Raw genomic sequence first — 20,869 nt, 5'->3', positions numbered from 1 at the left:
GTGACATCTCTGTCAAAAGTTATGGCGTTGCCAGATGGGTCCGTCGAATATGGGCAACCCTGTATGCCAAAATTTGGCAAAACCGCTAGAGTCCTATATTTTTTTATATTTATTTAAATGTTTTCAGGTGGGCCAGTTTCACGGATTCTTTAAAATATTTATTAATGATTTTCGAGACATGTGAATTTAATGGGATTTAAAAAAAAAAAGAAAATCCAAAGTTTATCAGATTTTTTTATAAATTTGGAATTTTTATTTCAATGATCTACGAGTCTGGTAGATTTTTTTTAAAATATTTTTTCATGATCTACCGGTCTTTTATATATATATTTTTTTTAATTTTATTTCATTATTTCAAAAAATTGAATTATTCCAAATGTGAATTTTCCCCTAATCCAGCCTCCCTCATCCTTTCAGTTCATAAAATATCCTTGTACGCCGCCGATCGTTGTAATAATCGTAGATCTCAATTAACGTCGGCTTAAGTTCTCCAACATCCTGACTTTTATCCGCATTTAAAACGAGGCATTGCTCTTCATCGGCCTCAAGTTTTTCAAAATATATTTCCAGCAGAGTTCCCGACTGTTGTATATCAATTTTACTAATAATTTCCACCGAGTCTTTCAATTTCATGGTCCTGTCATTGTTGGCAATGTATCCGGATGGCAGATTGATTTGGAGTATGACCATATTCGACTCCTTTTCTTCTTCCGTTTGAGGTTTATAGCTGAAACATACATCCAGGGACATGGTGACCTTTGAGGTTATGTTGCCACTGGCGGTTATGTTGAAATATTCATGAACAACTCGGGCTAGGGTTTGGGGTATGGCGTTTGATTCTTTCGGTTGGATTGGTCGTTGGGTAGTGGAAGGGTGAAGGGGTGGGTGAACGATGGTGGTGGCTGGAGAGGTTAGATTTGATGTATAATACTGGTAGTTGAATTGAAGAAAGGCACGACCCTGGCCCATCACCTCTACATCAACAGAGCGCACATTATTAGGTAGCTGGAAAATAAAGGTATAAAATATATATTTTTTTGTAATATTTTTAGAGGTTGCTTGAAAATAAAAGAAAAATATATTTTTTAAAATATTTTTCAAGGTTTTTTCAAGGTCAAGACTTGTGGTTTTCTAATGAAGGTACTTTTAGGTCTTTTCATTTTTTTTTATTTTTAAAGGATTATAGAGTGGTGAATAGTTCTTAGGAATATTTTTTAATCGATCTTCCACACGTCCTTACCTCTTGTTTTTGAAGTATAATTTCATTGCCAGTTTCAATGCCAAATATACCTTCCTTTGCCACAGATCCTTGGGCGGTCTTGGCCACATAATGTATCTTCAGTTGGGTCTCTACGCTATCACCAGATTTCCCCATCAAAGAATCGTATTTTATTAAGGCCTGTAGGCCCACAACGTAGGCCAATTAAATATGGGCAAACAATCTCGGGCCGGTGATGTCTCCAACATGGCCATCAAGATGTACGAAGTCAATTCCACATCATTGGCACTTTCTTCCGATTTTAGATTGTTGGTCCACCACATCAATCCATTGCGCTGCTGGGATAGAGATTTCAATTTCTGCAGAATCTCAGAGGCATTGCTACTATTGCCAGCCTTTTGAAAGGCATTTGCCATTATTGCCAAAGAGTACACATCCTGTACATCCTTGAAATTTTCATTTAAAAATGTCATTCCTTTTTGTATTGTACTGCGATATTTCCGGGCATATTTCTGAAAAAAAGGAAGAGTTTTTTTAAATTATGCCAAAATTGAAAATCATAGATTCCCCACCGGACTCTCCAGAAAAGTCAGCAGGACAAAGGCCGCGAAGCCAAATCGATTCTGGTGGGCTGGTTCGAAAAGAAACCCCCGATGAGGAAAACTACCATCGTCCAGCTGCTGCTGGCTCAGATATTTGAGGGCATCTTCAATGTAAACATTTTCAATGGCCGAATACTGTTGACCCTTGATAAAGAAACGGGTGGTGTAGGCCGTCAGCCAATTACTTTCCGTACTGGAGTCGGGACCAAAAACACTATAGCCTCCCGTCGAATGGCGATATGCCAACTGCTGTTGGTAGCCAACATCGAGAAATTGTTTCGCCTTTTCCATTAAACCACTGCTAGCATTAGTCGCCATCATCCGCTCCTCCAGCGACTGGAGATGGTCCATTATTAAAATATTCGGTGCCAAATAAATCATATTCTGTTCCCCACATCCCTTGGGCTTTTGTACCAGATTATCTAAATTTTCCAAAGTGCTACCCATGACATCACCACTCACGGTCAATTGTAAATACTCCGAGTCGGGTACAATGTCGGCAGGTATTTCAGCCTGAAATGTGGTCTGATTCGATTTTATCTGTGACAAGGATATCAGTACTTCCTGTTTACGATTGTGTACCACACCTTCGGGTTCAACTTTTAACTTGTGTAGCACACGATCGGATACGACACCACTGGTAGCTGTTATTTCAATGTCAATGAGGCCAACTCTTTGGGGGCGTATCATAAAGATGCCACTTCTGGCATTATTAGCCGGAATGTCCAGCATCAAGGATCTTTTGGTTTCATTTTGCTCAGCACCTGCAACATTTCCCTCATTAACAAATTCAAAATCCTTACTCCGCCCAATCATTGATACATTGCTCTGGAGTTGCTCTCTTAAATAATTGAATATTGTCACGGGTACCTTAACCGTCTCACCCCGCTTAACCGCATACGGAAGATTGACACTGATGAAAAATGGTTGAAAAGCTTCGATTTCCAGATTTTCTTCTAACATGCCAAAGCCAGTCTCGTCGTTAACAGAGAATGCTCTTAGTTCCCAGGTGGTGACGGTGTCGAGAACTTTAACGGTCAGAGGGGTGTTGGGTTGGGTGCTAAGGGAAATTAACATTTATTTCAAAAAAAGAGCTTGTGATCTTCTATTGTCCATAGAAGTGCCTGAGGTCTCCCATCGGCCATAGAAGTGCCTGAGGTCTTCTATCGCCCATAGAAGAGCTGTGAGGTCTTCAATCGCCCATAGAAGAGCTGCGAGGTCTTCTATCGCCCATAGAAGAGCTATGGGGTCTTCTATCGCCCATACAAGAGCTGCGAGGTCTTCCATCGACCATAGAAGAGCTGTGAGGTCTTATATCATCCATAGAAGAGCTGTGAGGTCTTCTATCGTCATAGAAGAGCAGTGAGGTCTTCTATCGTCCATAGTAGAGCTATGAGGTCTTCTATCGCTCATAGAAGAGCGGAGAAGGTCTTCTGTGGCCTATAGAAGATATTGAAGCTTTCTATGGTATCTAGAGAAGTTTGAGGTCTTCTATGGCCGATAGAAAAGCTTGAGGTCTTCAATGATATCTAGAAGACCTGGACCCCTTATATGGTCTATAGAAGACCCTGAGGTCTCTAGAAGAGCTTGAAATCTTCTATGGTCCCCAGAAGAGCTTGAGGTCTTCTATGGTCTCTAAAAGATCTTGAGGTCTTCTATGGTCTCTAGAAGAGCTTGAGGTTTTGTATGGTCTCTAGAAGTGCTTGAGGTCTTATATGGTCTCTAGAAGAGCTTGAGGTCTTCTATGGTCTCTAGAAGAGCTTGAGGTCTTCTATGGTCTCTAGAAGAGTTTGAGGTCTGCTATGGTCTCTAGAAGATCTTGATGTCTTCTATGGTGTTTAGAAGAGCTTGAGGTCTTCCATGGGTCTAGAAGAGCTTGAGGTCTTCTATCACCTCTAGGAGACCTTGAGGTCTTCTATCATCTCTAGAAGACCTTGAGGTCTTCTATGGTCTCTAGAAGACCTTGACGTCTTCTATGGTCTCTAGAAAAGCTTAAGGTCTTCTATCGCCCATAGAGGAGCTGTGAGGTTTTCTATCGCCCATAGAGGAGCTGTGAGGTTTTCTATCGCCCATAGAGGAGCTGTGAGGTTTTCTATGGGCCATGGAAGAGCTAGAGGGCTGCTATCGAAGAACATGAGGTCTGCTATCGGCCATAGAAGAACTTGAGGTCTTCTATCGTGCATAAAACAGTTTGAGGTCTTAAGTAAAGTTTTTAAATGAATTTTCGATGAGGGTCTACTTACATTTCAAGATCTTTATAAAGCCAGGTCTCCGGGAAATCAACACGATAATACATCTGATCCAGAGAACTTTTCTCAATTTCCACTTAAATTAATAAATGTAACTGTTGTAAAAATAATGTTCAACTTATTCGTTCTACTCACAAAAGCTATATTTCTCATGTTTCGCATTCGTTAAAATCACTAAACCGGTTTGGACATCCGGCGAAGACAGAGCGGAGGTACTTCCCCTAATAACAGGCGATGTATATGACTTATCATCCAATAAATCATTCATAATGATATCCTTTTGTAGGATATTCTTCGAATTGAGGAGCAGAACACTTTTATCGACAGCTGTTATTGAGACGAGAGAATTCGGCTGGGCTTTCAAATTCAGGGTAATGTTCTGGCCAGGTTTTATGCGTGTTGGTCCCACAAGGGATAACTGAAAGGAGTTCGAAATGCAAACGTGGCTTGTATTGGAATCACTTATGGCAAGACTTACCTTATTTTCGAATGTCTTCGGCAAATGAATTGTCATTTCACAATATTTGAAAAGGCCCTTGTCGATATAGAAAACCAAGAGTTGTGAATTGGGTATCATTTCAATTGAGGGTCTAATTTTGATGATATGGGATTTGACTTGGTCCTGCAATTGGAGCTTTTCCTGTCGTACAATATTTCCATGACCAGTTAAAGTGTACATTAGAAATGGCATGGGATCATTTGATGTAACATTGATTTCGAGAGGTTTACTGAAATCTTTAAAGCTGCAAGAGGATAAAGGACATGGAAAAAATATACCAAAAAAGACACAGGGCCGCCTGAAGTCCATAGATATTCTTGAGGACTCTTACTGTCCATAGATGATATTATCGTCTTCTATAGAAAATAGAAGAACTTCAGATGTCATGCTACTTGAGGTCTTCTTTGGTCAATAGAAGAGCTTGAGGTCTTCGGTGGTCTTTACAAAAACTTGAGGTCTCCTGAGATCCTAGAAGAGCTTGAAGTTTCCTGAGGTCCTAGAAGAGCTTGAGGTCTTCTATGGTCTCTAGAAGAGCTTGAGATCTTCTATGGTTGCTAGAAAAGGTTAAGGTCTTCTATGGTCTCTAGAAGAGCTTGTGGTCTTCTATGGTCTATAGAATAGCTTGAGGTCTTCTATGGTCGATAGAAGAACTTGAGGTCTTCTATGGTCGATAGAAGAGCTTGAGGTCTTCTATTGGCTCTAGAAGAGCTTGAGATCTTCTATGGTCTCTAGAAAAGCTTGAGGTCTTCTATTGTCTCTAGAAGAGATTGAGGTCTTATATGGTCTCTAGAAAAGATTGAGGTCTTATATGGTTTCTAGAAGACCTTCAAGTCTTCTACTGTATCTAGAAAACCTTGATGTCTTCTATGGTCTCTATAAGAGCCTGAGATTTTCTTTGGCCTCTAAGAGACCAAATATATCTACTGTCGTCTCCAGAAAAACTTGAGGTCTTCTATGGTCTCTAGAAGACCCTGAGGTCTTTTATGGTCTCCAGAAGACCTTAAGCACTTCTACAGTCTCTAGAACTCCTCTAGGAGACCTTGATTTATTCTACGGTCTCTAGAAGACCTTAAGGTCTTCTATGGTCTCCAAAAGACCTTGAAGACCCTACATTTCACTATTTCTTAATAAAAAAAAAACTTACTTATCCGTATCCGTTTGAAGAACACAACTCATCGGTTGCGGAGGTACAATGTCTACACTCGGATAGGTTTTTCCCGTATCCTTATACCAAAATTGGAACATATCATCTTCTCCGGCATCATTCTGGAGTGTAAATCTAGCCACCCCATTTTCGGTCAAAAACGAAGTATAATTGACACCTTTAAATTCCATAACAACGGGGTTGCTCATATCTCTGACAATACTATTATTCCAATGCTCGACATGCACCCCAATACGATACGGTTTTCCATTGCGAAATTCAATGTCGCGATCTAAAATGTTCATCTTGTAACGTGTCTTGCGAATATTCACAACTCTTTTGGCCTCGGCCGTAATGTTCGTATATTTTTCCTCCAGAAAAGCTTTCAATGCCAAATTGAGATCGTAACGAGTGAGGGTCAGTTTTTCCAAATCAATCTTCAGTTCGGCTTTAGAATCTTCGTCAATGACAATTCCCTCTGCAATGGTTGTGTCATGTATGGTTCCGACAATTTTCACCGTGCCTTTAACATAACGGCCGTAGGTATATTTTCCGTAAACGGTAATCGGCAAAAAACGTTCCGATTCCACTAAATCTTTTGGTGCTTCCAGGTGCACACTAAATTTTGGCAAAACATATCGTTCCACTTGAAATGTGTACTTCTTATCCTGGTTGTATTTGCCGCTGATGTGAACCAATATGGACCAGGTACCCGCCAGAGGTTGCTGTGACAGTTGGAATTTCCCGGTAAATATACCACGATTCAGTTGTATATCTTTGAATTGTTTCACGCGATTGCCTAGAGGGTCCTAAAAAGGAAAAAATAAAATTCCTTAATAAAATCCACGTTTCTGTTGATCCTTAAAAATATTCTTTAAAAAATCCACGTTTCTGTTGATCCTTGAAAAAATATTCTTTAAAAAATCCACGTTTCTGTTGATCCTTGAAAAAATATTCTTTAAAAAATCCACGTTTCTGTTGATCCTTGAAAAAATATTCTTTAAAAAATCCACGTTTCTGTTGATCCTTGAAAATATTCTTTAAAAAATCCACGTTTCTGTTGATCCTTGAAAAAATATTCTTTAAAAAATCCACGTTTCTGTTGATCCTTGAAAAAATATTCTTTAAAAAATCCACGTTTCTGTTGATCCTTGAAAAAATATTCTTTAAAAAATCCACGTTTCTGTTGATCCTTGAAAATATTCTTTAAAAAATCCACGTTTCTGTTGATCCTTGAAAAAATATTCTTTAAAAAATCCACGTTTCTGTTGATCCTTGAAAAAATATTCTTTAAAAAATCCACGTTTCTGTTGATCCTTGAAAAAATATTCTTTAAAAAATCCACGTTTCTGTTGATCCTTGAAAATATTCTTTAAAAAATCCACGTTTCTGTTGATCCTTGAAAAAATATTCTTTAAAAAATCCACGTTTCTGTTGATCCTTGAAAAAATATTCTTTAAAAAATCCACGTTTCTGTTGATCCTTGAAAAAATATTCTTTAAAAAATCCACGTTTCTGTTGATCCTTGAAAAAATATTCTTTAAAAACTCCACGTTTCTGTTGATCCTTGAAAAAATATTCTTTAAAAAATCCACGTTTCTGTTGATCCTTGAAAAAAATATTCTTTAAAAATCCACGTTTCTGTTGATCCTTGAAAAAATATTCTTTAAAAAATCCACGTTTCTATTTATCCTTTGAAAAAATATTCTTTAAAAAATCCACGTTTCTATTTATCCTTTGAAAAAATATTCTTTAAAAAATCCACGTTTCTATTTATCCTTTGAAAAAATATTCTTTAAAAAATCCACGTTTCTATTTATCCTTTGAAAAAATATTCTTTAAAAAATCCACGTTTCTATTTATCCTTTGAAAAAATATTCTTTAAAAAATCCACGTTTCTATTTATCCTTTGAAAAAATATTCTTTAAAAAATCCACGTTTCTATTTATCCTTTGAAAAAATATTCTTTAAAAAATCCACGTTTCTATTTATCCTTTGAAAAAATATTCTTTAAAAAATCCACGTTTCTATTTATCCTTTGAAAAAATATTCTTTAAAAAATCCACGTTTCTATTTATCCTTTGAAAAAATATTCTTTAAAAAATCCACGTTTCTGTTGATCCTTGAAAAAATATTCTTTAAAAAATCCACGTTTCTGTTGATCCTTGAAAAAAAATTCTTTAAAAAATCCACGTTTCTGTTGATCCTTGAAAAAATATTCTTTAAAAAATCCACGTTTCTGTTGATCCTTGAAAAAATATTCTTTAAAAAATCCACGTTTCTGTTGATCCTTGAAAAAATATTCTTTAAAAACTCCACGTTTCTGTTGATCCTTGAAAAAATTATTCTTTAAAAATCCACGTTTCTGTTGATCTTTAAAAAATATAGATTAAGAGATCAAATCAGAAGGCCAGGCAACACTCACCAGTATCTGTACACGAATCGGTTCCACAATCCTCATCATTTTCAAATGCTCACTGAGTATGACAACCCGAAATTGTACCACATCACCGGGTTTGTATGTTCCCTTATCACTTTCCAAATATATCCGTGGCCCGCCAGTATCCTTAGCAAGTAAATTTCTTCTCTCGCTAAAAATCAAGCCCTTGATACCCTCCGCTCTTAATTGATATCTGAATCGTTTGAAAAGTTGAGGTATTACAAAATCCGTCAATATACTTTCGTTTGGACGAACTGTGACTTCTTGACTCAAATGCAACGAACTATCCATGGATAATATGTCCAGTTTAATGTGGGCCTCCTCGCTGGCATTGTGCAGGGCAACGCAAACGGTGTAATTGCGATTGGAGCGTATGGTGCCAGGAGCAATTATTGTATAATGACTATAGGAAAAATAAAGAATGGATTTTCAAAATTAAAAGAGTTAATTTTCGCCTAAGGGCATTACCTTTCGCATTGTACCAGAAGTACGTAAAACTGAAGAAATATCAGTAGAACTATTCGACAATGGGTGCGATTACACATCTTAACACTTTGAGTGGCAGAATTCAACTGATTAATTCAGTAAAAATGTCTGATAAGAAAAAGCCATTGCAGGCACCTCGATTGCATTACCCAGAGAAGAGAGATAGAGCGATGTAAATTAGAGCACGTTCTGATTCGTAGTAAAAGACAATTTTCTCCTAACCTCTCTTCGGTTGGGAAAAGACTAAAAACTTTGCTCTAAATTCTTACCACAAACATACTGTCCTTTGGAAAGTTTGTGTTTTTTTAATAGGTATGAAAAGTACTAAAATGTACAAAAACTCCATACTTTGTATTGGAATGGGCTTGAATTCTGAAATTTGGAATGATATAACCTGATGAAGAGCATGATAAATGTACAAAAAGCTTTTTGGAGATTCAAAGTCTAAAGTTACAAAAAGTTCTAAAATTGTACTAAACGTAGAAAATGTTACCATTTGGCATTTTATAAACGAACTGAGCTACAAAAAAAAATTACATTTGTTATGAGAATCAAGGTTGGAAAGTAAGTTTGATGCATGAAGGTGGTTTTGGAAATGTGTACTATGTGTGCCAACTGTACTAAATGGTACTAAATATGGAACAGTTTGGTTTTGGGGCCGGGAGCCGGGATTTTGAAATTTTGTATTGGGGTTCAAGTTGGTGGTAAGTTTTCACAAATGAAATTTGTGTGGTACACATTTTTTACACTTTGTACGAAAAGTACTAAAAAGTACTATATTTGGTACAATTTGGTATTGGGTGAACAGATAATGCTTGAAATCTGAAATTTTGTATTAGATTCTCCAATCATGTGTATCCTAGAAGTGATATCAGATATGTACGCCATAATTGTACGAAAAGTACTGAATTGTACTAAATTTGATATTGGATGAAGAGATAGAGCTGAAATCCAGAAATTTAGTATAGATTCCATTATTGGTGTCTATGGATGAGGCATGAAGAAGGTTCCGGAAATGTGTACCATAATTGTACGAAAAGTACTAAGTGATTTGGAAAATTTTGAAATTTGATATTCAGAACACGGTGGGTATCCGGGGTTGTTATTTGGAGGTGGTTTCGGAAATGTGTGCTATAATTGTACGAAAAGTACTAAATGGTAATATATATGGCATTGGGAGAAGGGATGGAGATAAAATTCTGAAATTTGATGTTTAGAGGATTTGGCGGTGCTTTCGAAAACCGTCCGGAATATATATATACGAAAAGTACTAAATGGTGCTAAATTTGGTATTCTGTGAATTGATAGAGGTGGAATTCCGAAATTTGATACTGAGTCCTCTGTTGATGTCAGTAGTTAATATATGAAGGTAGTTTTGGAAATGTTTACTATACATGTACGAAAGGTACTAAATTTGGAATTGGCTAAAGGGTTAGAGCTGAAATCCCAAAATTTGATACATATGTCACTGTTGTGTCTGTTATTAAGATATGGAGGTGGTTTTGGAAATATGTACAATAATTTGACGAAAAGTACTAAGTGGTGCAAAATTTGGTTTATGGTGAAGGGATGAAGCTAGGATTTTGAAATTTTATATTGGGATTCCTGTTAGTGGTAGGATTCGATAGAGAGATTGTTTCGGATATGTGTACTGCTATGCACGAAGGGTACTAAATAGTACTATGTTTAGTAATATTTGGTATTGAGTGAACTGGAACTCTTGAGTTTGGTATTAGAGTCGATGTTCATATGTAGCCTGGACATATGGCGATGATTTTGGAAATATATTCTTTAATTTTACGAAATGTACTAAATAGTACTAAATGTGGTATTAAGGAAATGATACAATGGGTGAAGGAATAGAGCATAAATTTGGTATTTGGATATCGCTGATAGTGTCTGTAGTTAAGACATGAAGGTGGCTTCGGAAAGCAATAAATGGTATCGAATTTGGCAATGCGGAACGATAGGGCTGGGATCCCTAAATTTGACATTGAGGTCTCTGTTGGTGTCTGTAATTGAGATGTGGAGGTGGTTTTTGAGATGTGTACTATAATTCTACGAAAAGTACTAAGTGGTACTTAATTTGGTATTCGGTGAAGGCATAGAGCTGGAGTCCTGAAAATTTATATTGATGTCACTGTTGGTGTCTGTGATTAAGAAATGGAGGTGATTTTGGAAATATGTACATTAACTGTACTAAAAGTACGAAATAGTACTAAATTTAGTATTGAGTGAAGGGGCGGAGCTGAAACCGTGAAATTAGATATAGATGTCGCTGTTGGTGTCTGTGGTTGAGGTATAGCGGTAGTTTTGGTAATGTGTACTATGTTTGTACAAAAAGTACAAAGTGGTACTAAATTTGGTATTGGATAAAGGGATTGAGCTGAAATCCTAAAATTTTGTACAATATTTGTAGGAAAAGTACTAATTGGCACTATCTATACAGGGTGCGATCAAAAAAAAAATTGTAACAAAGTCAAACGTCATAATTTATAAATTTTTTTTTTTTTTTTTGTTTAATTTTATTGAATGAAAGCAAAAAATGTCGGAAATAGCATCAAATTTTAGAATAAGTTTAGATTTGTTCGAATTTGTCACCTTTGGCACGAATTTTGGCCTCCAAACGGCCAATGAAATAGTCACACGCTGCCCGAATGTTGCTCTGCGGTAGTTTGGTCCATTCCCGGCGAAACGCTTGCTTGATGTGATCGACACTTTGGCATTTTTTAGTGCCAACCTTGCTTTCCAGACACAATAGTTCAACGGATTGGTATCCGAAGATTTTGGTGGCCATTGTGTGATGGAAATGAAGCGAGGAACCTCGATTAATACGAGCGAAGAGCGATCATCGGCTGTTATGGCGGCCCACACCATCACCATGGCCGGCCAACCGAAGGTGCACATTTTCAGCTGACCTCTTTGGCAAATAAGCACGATCATTTTGTTCGTTTACAAACTGCTGGACAACGGAGACGGAAAAAAACCAAATTCGTCAGTTCACCACCTTCGACCAAGCGAAGCAACTTTTTAGTTCTTTTGAGTCTACTTTCTTTCTGTTGCGGTGTAAGTTCTTGCACTTTTTGGAATTTCAATGGCTTTACCCCGAGCTCATTTTTCAATATTTGCCGAATGGAATATTGGGATATGTTCAGCTCACTAGCCATTTTTCGGCCACTGGGACTCGGGTTTCGAACCATTTCTGCTGATGTTGCTGTTTTCTTCCGTCCACTTCCTTACGTCGAGCTACGCTACCACTATGATGGTTACGAGCGATGGTACGAAACACAAAATATTTATTCACATTTAAATGTTGGAGTGCTCTAACGATAGCCACTTGTGGTTTTCCAGCTCACCAAAATGCTTTTGTATGCTTGTAAAAAATATAATGAGCTGTCAGTGAAATAATTTGAAATGCTGTCGGACGAGTGGCTTAGAAATGATAGCAGTCTGAAGTTGGTTGCAGTTTTTTCATCTGCCGAATTTGGATTCCTCCGATGAGAAAACATTCGTTGTCCAGCAGTTTGTAAACAAACAAAATGATCGTGTTTACTTGCCAGAGAGGTCAGCTGAAAATGTTCATCATTGGTTGGCCATCAGAACTCAAGCGCCGGTCATGGTGATGGTGGGGCCGCCATAACAGCCGATGGGCGCTATCCTCTCGTATTAGTCGACCGTGGCATCAGAATAAATGTCGAATATTATTGCGAAGGTATACTGGAGGGTTATTAAAGCCTTTGGCACGCAAACATTTTCGCCGCAGACCTTAGACATTCCAACAGAACTCAGTACGCGCCACCCAAGAATGCTTTTAAAATGAGGTTCCTAACTTCATTTCCAGCGAACAACGGCCACCAAAATCTCCGGATACCAATCCACTTGGACTATTGTGTCTGGATTATTTTGGAAAGCAATTTTGCCACCAAAAAAATACCAAAGTGTCCCTCACCTCAAGCAAGCGCTTCGCCGAAAATGGGCCAAAATACCGTAGAGCAACATTCGGGCAGCGTGTGACGGTTTCATTGGCCGTTTGCCATAATTTGTGCCAAAGGTTACCAATTCGAACAAATCTAAACTTATTCTAAAATTTAATGCTATTTCCATTTTTTTGCTTTCATTCAATAAAATTTGAAAAACATTTAAAAATCATAGGGTTTGACTTTTTTGCAGTTTTTTCATCTCACCCTGTATATATATTTCTTTTTGAGATTCTCGAATGATTAACCATAGATGTTCTAAAGTGGGATGTGGGCTTGTGGTTTCAGTGTTATCAATCGATTTCAGCATCACATATTTTTTAAATATTTATAGTTTGTTCTGTATATATTGATATATATGAACGCCGAAGCCAATAAATTATCCCATCCCTCTAGTTCCCAAGCAATTCCAAAGGTTAAAGAAAATCCCAGCTATTTCTGCTTATCTCTTGCAAAATATATATGTACACATATATTTCACATTTCTATTTATTACAAACTTTATTGTACATATTTCAAATACTATAGAACGCCGTATCGTGACGACTTATATTGTAATAATCATAGACCGCCACAGAGGCCGGCTTACGCTGCAGCACATCGTTGAGCTTGTCAGCCACAAAGCTGAAACAATTATCAACATTTGGTGATAACTTTTCAAAATACATAACCAGCGTGGTATCGGAATTTTTCAATTCGATGCGATCGATCAGTTCATTGTCCAGCAATTCATTGCCATACTCTTGATTGGTGGCAAAACCAGAGGGTAAATTTGCCTCCACGATGATCATGTTTGTTGCACTAGTCATGGAATTCGCCTCTTGACGATATGTCAAACATATTTCCAAAAGTAATTCTTCGGGATTCTGCATTTTCGCCTTGGGTTTGATGAGGAAATGTTTGAAGTTTTCCTCGGAAATGGTGTAATAGTGATAGTATAACTCCAACAAGGCATTGCCCGAGCCCATGGCCTCAATGTCAATGCAGCGGGTTGACTTGGGGAACTGGAAATCCAAATTACAAATAAAAATATAAAACAACTCAAATATCTCCCCTCACCTCCTCGGTTTGTAAGATCAGCAAATTATTGCCATCCACCTGTAATTCTCCACTTTTCAATTTCTGCTTTCGTAAATCTGTGGCAAAATATTTCACATGCAAATTCAGCGAATCCAAGGAATTATATTTCTCGGAAAATTTCACCAATGCCTCTAAGCCCACCACAGTATCATGTGTGGACTTGAAACCACCACGTTCATTGCGCTGTTCCGTGAGCCATTTGAAGATGCGCTGCTCCTCCCGAGCATTACGGCTTTGCTTTTCGGACATCAGTGCCATTAGAACATAGGCAGTAATCTCAACATCTTTGGCATGATCCCGATCACTTTGTGACCACCATATGTATTCGTCGGTTCTCTGTTTCCGTGGTAGAAGTTTTTCCAGGACCTTTGCAGAGCCGGCATGTTGAGCCATTTGCATTGCCACAGCGGTTATGGCAAGGGAGTAAATATCATTATTGGCATCCAAATTATCGTGGAGGAATTTTAGACCTCTATCAATGTTCGACTTATATTTTTGGACAAATTTCTGAAAATAAACGTTTTGATTTGATTATAAGAAATCTCAAAGTACCGTGAAGCTATCAAAGGATTTTTTTCAACTCCCAAAAGGGCACTGCATCATAGGCCGATCTACAGGCGGTTCATTATGTGAAGAAAACTCCTCAAGTGATCTCCAATCTACCAAAATCCCCCTAGGCTCTTTTATCTATAAAAAGATCTCATATTGAGTCATTAATCTACATTAGAGATCTTCTATCCCTAAAGATGTGTTTTATTTATAAGAGAAATCTTTTCTATAAAGAAAACCTTTCAAGAGCTCTTTTATATATAAAAGATCAGACCTCTCATGGGCTCCTCTCTTTTTGTATAAGAGATCCCCTCAAACTATATTCTATACATAGATGACTTCTCAAGAGCTCCTTTCTATATAAGAGATCCCCTCAAAAACTCTTCTATCTAAAGACGACCTCTAAAGAACTCTTATATGTATAAGATATCCTCGCAGAAAGTCTTCTATTTATGTAAGACCTCTCAGGTACTCCCATAGGTATAAGAGATCCCCACAAAAAGTCTCTTATCTGTAGAATGTATATTTACAAGAGACTCCCTACAAATATCTTCCATCTATCTCACCAGCTCTTATATGTATAAGAGCACTCCCCAAAATATCTTATATCTAAAGCAGCCTCTCCAGAACTCTTGAGACCCCCTCAAACAGTCTTATATCTCCAGAACACCACTCAAGAGTTCTTATATATGTCTATAGAAGACCTCTTAAAAGATCTTATACGTATAGGATATACCCTCAAAAAGTCTTCTGTGTATAAGATATCCCCTCAAACATATTCATTCTATAGAAAAGCTCTTATATGCATAACAGACCCTACAAAAAGTCTTATACCCCTTAAGATCTCTTATATGTATAAGAGACCTCCTCAAATGTCTCCTACCTATAGAAAACCTCTCTCTCAGAAAATATTATATCTATAGAAAACCTCCCAAGACTTTGATATATATAAGACAGCACCTCAAAAAATCTTATATAGAATAGAATACCTCTCAAGAAATCTTATACGTATAAGAGATACCCTTTATATTGTATATATTCTATCTATAGAAAACCTCTCAAGAGCTCTTATATGCATAGGAGACCTACTGAAAAGAGCCCCCCTTTGTAGAAGACACTTATATGTATGAGAGACCCTTTAGAAACCTTCTAGCCATAGAATACCTTTCAAGACCTTTATATAAGAGAGCACCTCAAATAGTGTTATATAACAGACCTCCTCAGAAAGTTCTGCATCTGTAAAAGTCCTGTTGGTGAGTCAATGCAATTGGCTCTGCTGTATATAGAGGACTATTAGAGAGGTTCTCTATCTAAAAAAGATCTCTCGAGGGGGTTTCTAAAAAGAAGACCTCTCAAGGCCTCTTTAATGCATAAAAGATCCCCCCCGGAAGTCTTATATCTTCGAAAGTCTTGTATGTAGGTCTTTAACTTATATAAGCCCTATGGAGGACTAATTGAGGAGCCCTCTATATAAAGAAGGTCTCTCGAGGTGTCATCTATAAAGAGGGGCTCTTATATGTATAAGAGACGTCTTAATAAATTCTCTGTCTTAAGAATGTCTCCAGGTTGGCCTTCAAACAATAGAAACCCTTTCAAAGACTCCTCTCTCTATATAGGATTCAAGGGGTTTTCCAAAAAGAAGGCCTCTCAAGGGCTCTTTAATGCATAAAAGATCCCCCCGGAAGTCTTATATCTTCGAAAGTCTTGCAGGTAGGTCTTGAACTTATATAAGCCCTATGGAGGACTAATTGAGGGGCCCTCTATATAAAGAAGGGCTCTAATGTGTATAAGAGACGCCTTAATAAGTTCTCTGTCTCCAGGTTGGCCTTCAATCAATAGAAACCCTTTCAAAGACTCCTCTCTCTATATAGGACTACTCAAGGGGTCTTATTTACACAGAGGATATCTCAAGGAGTCTTTTATATGTAGAATATTTTTGGCGGGGTTTTTATCCAAAGAAGACCTCTCAAGGCACCTTTCATCCATAGAAAAATACTCGAGGGGTCTTTTATCCATAGAAGATCTCCCACATAGTCTTATATCTATCTTTTATCTAAAAAATCCTCTCAAGGGATGTACTCTAGAGGCATTCCATCTATAGAAGACATCTAACGGTGAAGAAGGGGCATCATATCCCTATAAAATCTATACAAGGCCTCCTGTAGGGTCTTTTATACCCAGAATGTGACTCAAACATTTTATGTCTCTCGAAAATATTTCATTGAGGTCTTACCTTTAACCACTACCGACGGGGAAAGGAGTGGTGGATTGACTCTTACCTTATCCTCCAGGAATGTCATCAAAACAAAGGCCGTAAATCCGAAACGATTCTGTTGCGCCGGATAGAAAAGATAACCGGTATAGGGAAAACTGCCATCCATACGTTGGGCGCCAGCCAAATACATCAACCCCTTTTCAATGATATTGGCCTCCATCATTGGCAAATATTTGGTAGCCTTGATGAAAAATCGCAAAACATAAGCTGTTAGCCATGTACTCGGCTCTTCGTCATTCTCCTGGCCGAAGACACTGTAACCACCATTGGCATGACGAAATGACAGCTGCTGCTGATAGCCAATTTCAATGTAGCCTCTCGCCTTTGTCACCAACTGCTTCTCTTTGAAATATTTCCCTGTGGCCCTTAGATATTGTAGGACCAAAACATTCGGAGCAAAATTCACCATATTCTGTTCGCCACATCCGGTGGGCATGAGCACCAAAGCGTTGAGATTCTTTAGAGTTGGAGCCAAATTGCTGCCGCTCACCGAGAGCGATATGAACTCAGACTGGGGCACCGCATCGTGGGGAACGCTTATGTGGATTGTTGCATGAGTTTTCTCACCGGGAAAAGCATTGATGTACAACGGCTTATTGTGACGCCGAATCATTCCCTCGGGCTCAACGCGCAGCTTTTGTATGACACCATCCTCGGCAAGAGGATTTTTCGCGGCCACACGTAAACTCAACTCTCCAACTTGTTTGGGATTTATCAGGAATACCGTACTTTCAACACTATTGGCAGGCACCTTAAGACTCTTCATCCGTTTCTCAGCCTCGGAACCACGTTTGGCATTGAAAATTGTTGAATCCATAAAATAGAATTCTCCGGCATCATTGAAAAGGGTAATTTCTGAGTCAACTTCCGTGGCAAGATAGTTGTGCACCAGCACCGGTATGGCAACAATTTCACCACGTTTCACCGCATACGGCAGATCGAGACTTATGAAGAACGGTTGGATGGTTGTTACATCTGTTGGGCCATCAACAATGCCGAAGCCGGTCTGTTCATTTATCGAAAATGCCGTTATACGCCAGGTGGTAATGGTTTCGGGAATTTCCAATTTTAAGTTGGTTATGTCGTCGGTACTGGAAAATAGAAATAAAGTTTTTCACATTTAAACCAATTAAAAACAAGTTAAAGAGTATCAGTCGGTTTAGCCGATAGATGTATACCCTCAGACCTCACGGATATTCAAATTTTTGACCCTTTGTGGGGGAGGTACCAGAAGGAGTGGACCGATATATCACATATTCACAGTAGATCTTGTGTTATTAAAAATAACAGGACGGGTGAAATATGCAGAGCAGCTGATGCTTATTTGGGATTTTATAAAAGTTTTGGTTATTCAAAACTTCGACCCTTTGTCGGGGGAGGTACCAGAAGAAATTGTAGTCCGATTTCTTCCATCTTTATAACAGATCTTGCCTTGATGGAAATATTGACATGTTCCAAGTCTGAATGGAATCGGATGTTAATTTCGCGTTTTATGAGTTTCATGGACATTCAAAATATTGACCCTTTGTGGGGGTGGTACCAGAAGGAGTGGACCGATATATTTCATCTTCACATTAGATCTTGTGTTAGTAGAAATAATGGGATATGTGAAATACGAAGAGAACCAAATGCTTATTTTGGATTTTATAATCGTTTTGGTTATTCAAAACTTCGACCCTTTGTGGGGGAGGTACCAGAAGGAATGGTCCGATCACTACAATATTTATAGCAGATCTCTTGTTGATAGAAATATTGAGATGTGCCAAATCTGAACAGAAACGGATGTTTATTTCGCCTTTAAAGAGCCTCTTGGACATTCAAAATGTTGACCCTTTGTGGGGGAGGTACCAGAAGAAGTGGACCGACATATTCCATCTTCAGAGCAGATCTTGTCTTAGTGGAAATAATGGGATATGTGAAATATAAAGAGAACCAAATGCTTATTTCGGATTTTATAATCGTTTTGATTACTCCTAACTTTAACCCTTTGTGGGGAAGGTACCAAAAGAGATGTTTCGATATCTGCCATCTAAAGCACTAAAGCAAATATTAGGATTTGCCAAGTTGGAGCATAAACGGATTATCCTTTCTCTTTCTCTGCAGTATTTTTTTTTAATTTCGACTTTTTGTGAGAGAGGTACCAAAAGGAGTGGTCCGATATTACCAATCTCCGAACTCGATCTAAATTTGAAAATAATATTGCGAGCCCAATCGGATTATCCTTTCTCTTTCTCTGCAGCAAAATATATATATTTTTTAATTTCGACTTTTTGTGGGAGATGTCCAGGAGTAGACCGATAAAGCCCATTTCCGAACTCGATCTAAGTTTTATAATAATATTACGATGTACCAAGTTTAGACAAAATCGGATACTCCCTTTGAGAGTTATCGTGCGCACCGTCCAGACAGACAGGCAGACGGACATCGCTAGATCGACTCCAAATGTCATAAAGCGGATTTGGTCCAAAGACACCTAGGGTCTGAAACCGTTATTCCTAAGAAACTCGTTTTGGCCGTATCAAATGATGTATACCCTAGACATGAGGATGAGAGAGTAAAAACGGCGCAGAATTTCTCACACCCACGGTCACAAAATTAATAATCCAAAGCATGAGCGAAACTTCCATACCGCATATGCTAATAAAATCAATTATCAGACCCATATACAAAGGCGGCACTAAGGCAGATTATTCAAATTACAGGTCAATTTCAATATTGCCCATATTCGAAAAGATACTGGAAAGGGTAATTTTGAGGAGATTAGAACCCTTGAGGATACCTTAAATGGGAAGGACGGCTTGAGTTTTAAGTCGCCCTGAGATGTTTTTCCTTTTAAAGCAAAAAATATCCTATTTAGGTAGAAGAGTCCACGAAAGGGTCTTCCTCTCTGAGGTCTTTTTTGGAGAAATACATTTTTAAGGGACATTTCATGGACAGAATACCCCATGTACATTCCAATTGCATTGCAAACTTACATTTCATAATTTTGAAAAATCCAGGTTTCGGGAAACTTTTGCCGAAATTTGAGAGGACTAACGCCGACGGGGCTGACTGCAGTGTGAGCTAAAACATAAAGTAAACATTTTTAAGCCATCTAAAACACCAACAAATAAATTCGTAAAATCTCACAAGTTAGAGGTACATATTCATAATGGGCATTTGTGAAGGTAATAACACCCGATAGTAGGCCCGGATAGACCAGAGCTCGGAAGGGCACCGACGAAACATCATCCATTAATGATTTCAAAATATCATCACGTTGGAGGTCATACGATGGATCCAATAGATACACGCCCAAATCAACGGCCAGTATGCCGACAAGCGACTTGGGCTGAGCTTTCAATTCCAAAGTGACTTCTTGGCCGGGCTTGACTTGTTTGGGTGCCCGGACTGCAACCTTAAAGTAAAATTTTTTTTAGGAATTTTGACAACATGACAACATTCAATGATGCCAGAGTTACCAGATTTTCAAACTCCAAGGGAAATGTCAGCTTTATTTCTTCATAGCGCAAAACTCCATCGCGGATGTAGTGAACATAGACAAAGGCGTAGGGCACCATTTCAATGGACGGTGTCAGCTGAATGGTGTAGCTGCGTTGACCGGCTGGCAATTCAATTCGATCGGCATGAATGATATTCGAATGACCCATAATTGTGTACACCAAATAGGGTATATCCACGGACGACTTGACAACTAGGTCCAGGGTTTTTCCCAAGCGTGGTTGGCTTAAATGGAAGAGAAAAATGTTACAAAAATAATTTTGAATTTTCTTAATCAAAAAATTATACAAAAATTATTGCAAGAAATTCGTACTAAAAGGATACGAAAAGTCATGAGGGTCTCTGATGGAGAGCGGGATAGATATACCAAAGGGTTTTTAGAAATTCGAAGTTAAAGGTTACAAAAAGTTCTAAAATGGTTTGAAACGTCTAAAATGGTACCATTTGGTATTATGCGAACGGCTATGAAGGTGGTTTTGGAAATGAGTACTAAGTGTGCGAACTGTACTAAATGGTACTAAATTCAGAAAAGTTTGGTTTGAGCGAAGATGAAATTTTGAAATTTTGTTGGTGATAGGTTTGTGATATATAAAGGTGGTTTTTTGAAATGTGGACTATAAGTGAACGAAAAGTACTAAATAGTACTTTTTCGTACAATTTGGTTTTGGGTTAACAGATAGTGTTTGTAATCTGAAATTTGGTATTAAGGTATCATGGTATCTGTTCATGTGTTGTCTGGAAATATGGATGTGGTTCGGGAATGTGTACTATAATTGTACGAAAAGTACTAAGTGGTTCCATATATATTACATTTGGTATAGAGTGAAGGAATATAGTCTGGTATTGGA

At 38.0% G+C, this 20,869-nt stretch overlaps 2 protein-coding genes across 2 annotated transcripts; both read right to left on the bottom strand.

Annotated features, from left to right (window-relative positions):
- Positions 1-304: 304 nt before the first annotated feature.
- LOC101893243 (pregnancy zone protein) lies at positions 305-8,707 on the bottom strand. Its single transcript, XM_011292448.2, has 9 exons — positions 8,622-8,707; positions 8,139-8,556; positions 5,714-6,522; positions 4,549-4,813; positions 4,206-4,488; positions 4,065-4,146; positions 1,792-2,881; positions 1,241-1,731; positions 305-1,005 (listed from the first exon to the last, which is right to left on the bottom strand). Exons 1-8 carry the CDS (start codon positions 8,696-8,698, stop codon positions 1,393-1,395), a joined length of 3,363 nt encoding a protein of 1,120 aa, XP_011290750.1. The 5' UTR covers positions 8,699-8,707; the 3' UTR covers positions 305-1,005; positions 1,241-1,392.
- Positions 8,708-13,051: 4,344 nt separating this feature from the next.
- On the bottom strand, positions 13,052-20,275 carry LOC101893409 (thioester-containing protein 1 allele S1). The gene is made up of 6 exons (XM_059124713.1): positions 19,982-20,275; positions 19,650-19,917; positions 19,496-19,583; positions 16,525-17,611; positions 13,676-14,203; positions 13,052-13,620 (listed from the first exon to the last, which is right to left on the bottom strand). The coding sequence occupies exons 1-6, from the start codon at positions 20,168-20,170 to the stop codon at positions 13,132-13,134; spliced, it is 2,649 nt and encodes an 882-aa protein (XP_058980696.1). The 5' UTR covers positions 20,171-20,275; the 3' UTR covers positions 13,052-13,131.
- Positions 20,276-20,869: the final 594 nt, after the last annotated feature.

Source organism: Musca domestica, unplaced genomic scaffold (genome assembly GCF_030504385.1).
Source record: "Musca domestica strain aabys unplaced genomic scaffold, Musca_domestica.polishedcontigs.V.1.1 3, whole genome shotgun sequence".
Classification (NCBI taxonomy): Eukaryota; Metazoa; Arthropoda; class Insecta; order Diptera; family Muscidae; genus Musca; species Musca domestica.
The sequence above is the reverse complement of the archived record's forward strand: the minus strand, read 5'-3'. Positions and strand labels throughout refer to the sequence as shown.

Excerpts from the sequence above, each read along its gene's own strand:
- LOC101893409 (XM_059124713.1), bottom strand. The coding sequence starts at position 20,170 with ATGGGTCATTCGAATATCATTCATGCCGATCGAATTGAATTGCCAGCC. Across the intron at positions 17,612-19,495 it reads ATTTTTCAAAATTATGAAAT|TACCGACGACATAACCAACT; the intron begins GTAAGTTTGCAA and ends TCTATTTTCCAG. Across the intron at positions 14,204-16,524 it reads TGACATTCCTGGAGGATAAG|AAATTTGTCCAAAAATATAA; the intron begins GTAAGAGTCAAT and ends GTTTATTTTCAG.
- LOC101893243 (XM_011292448.2), bottom strand. The coding sequence starts at position 8,698 with ATGTGTAATCGCACCCATTGTCGAATAGTTCTACTGATATTTCTTCAG. Across the intron at positions 8,557-8,621 it reads CTTCTGGTACAATGCGAAAG|TCATTATACAATAATTGCTC; the intron begins GTAATGCCCTTA and ends TTTTTCCTATAG. Across the intron at positions 1,732-1,791 it reads TGACTTTTCTGGAGAGTCCG|AAATATGCCCGGAAATATCG; the intron begins GTGGGGAATCTA and ends CCTTTTTTTCAG.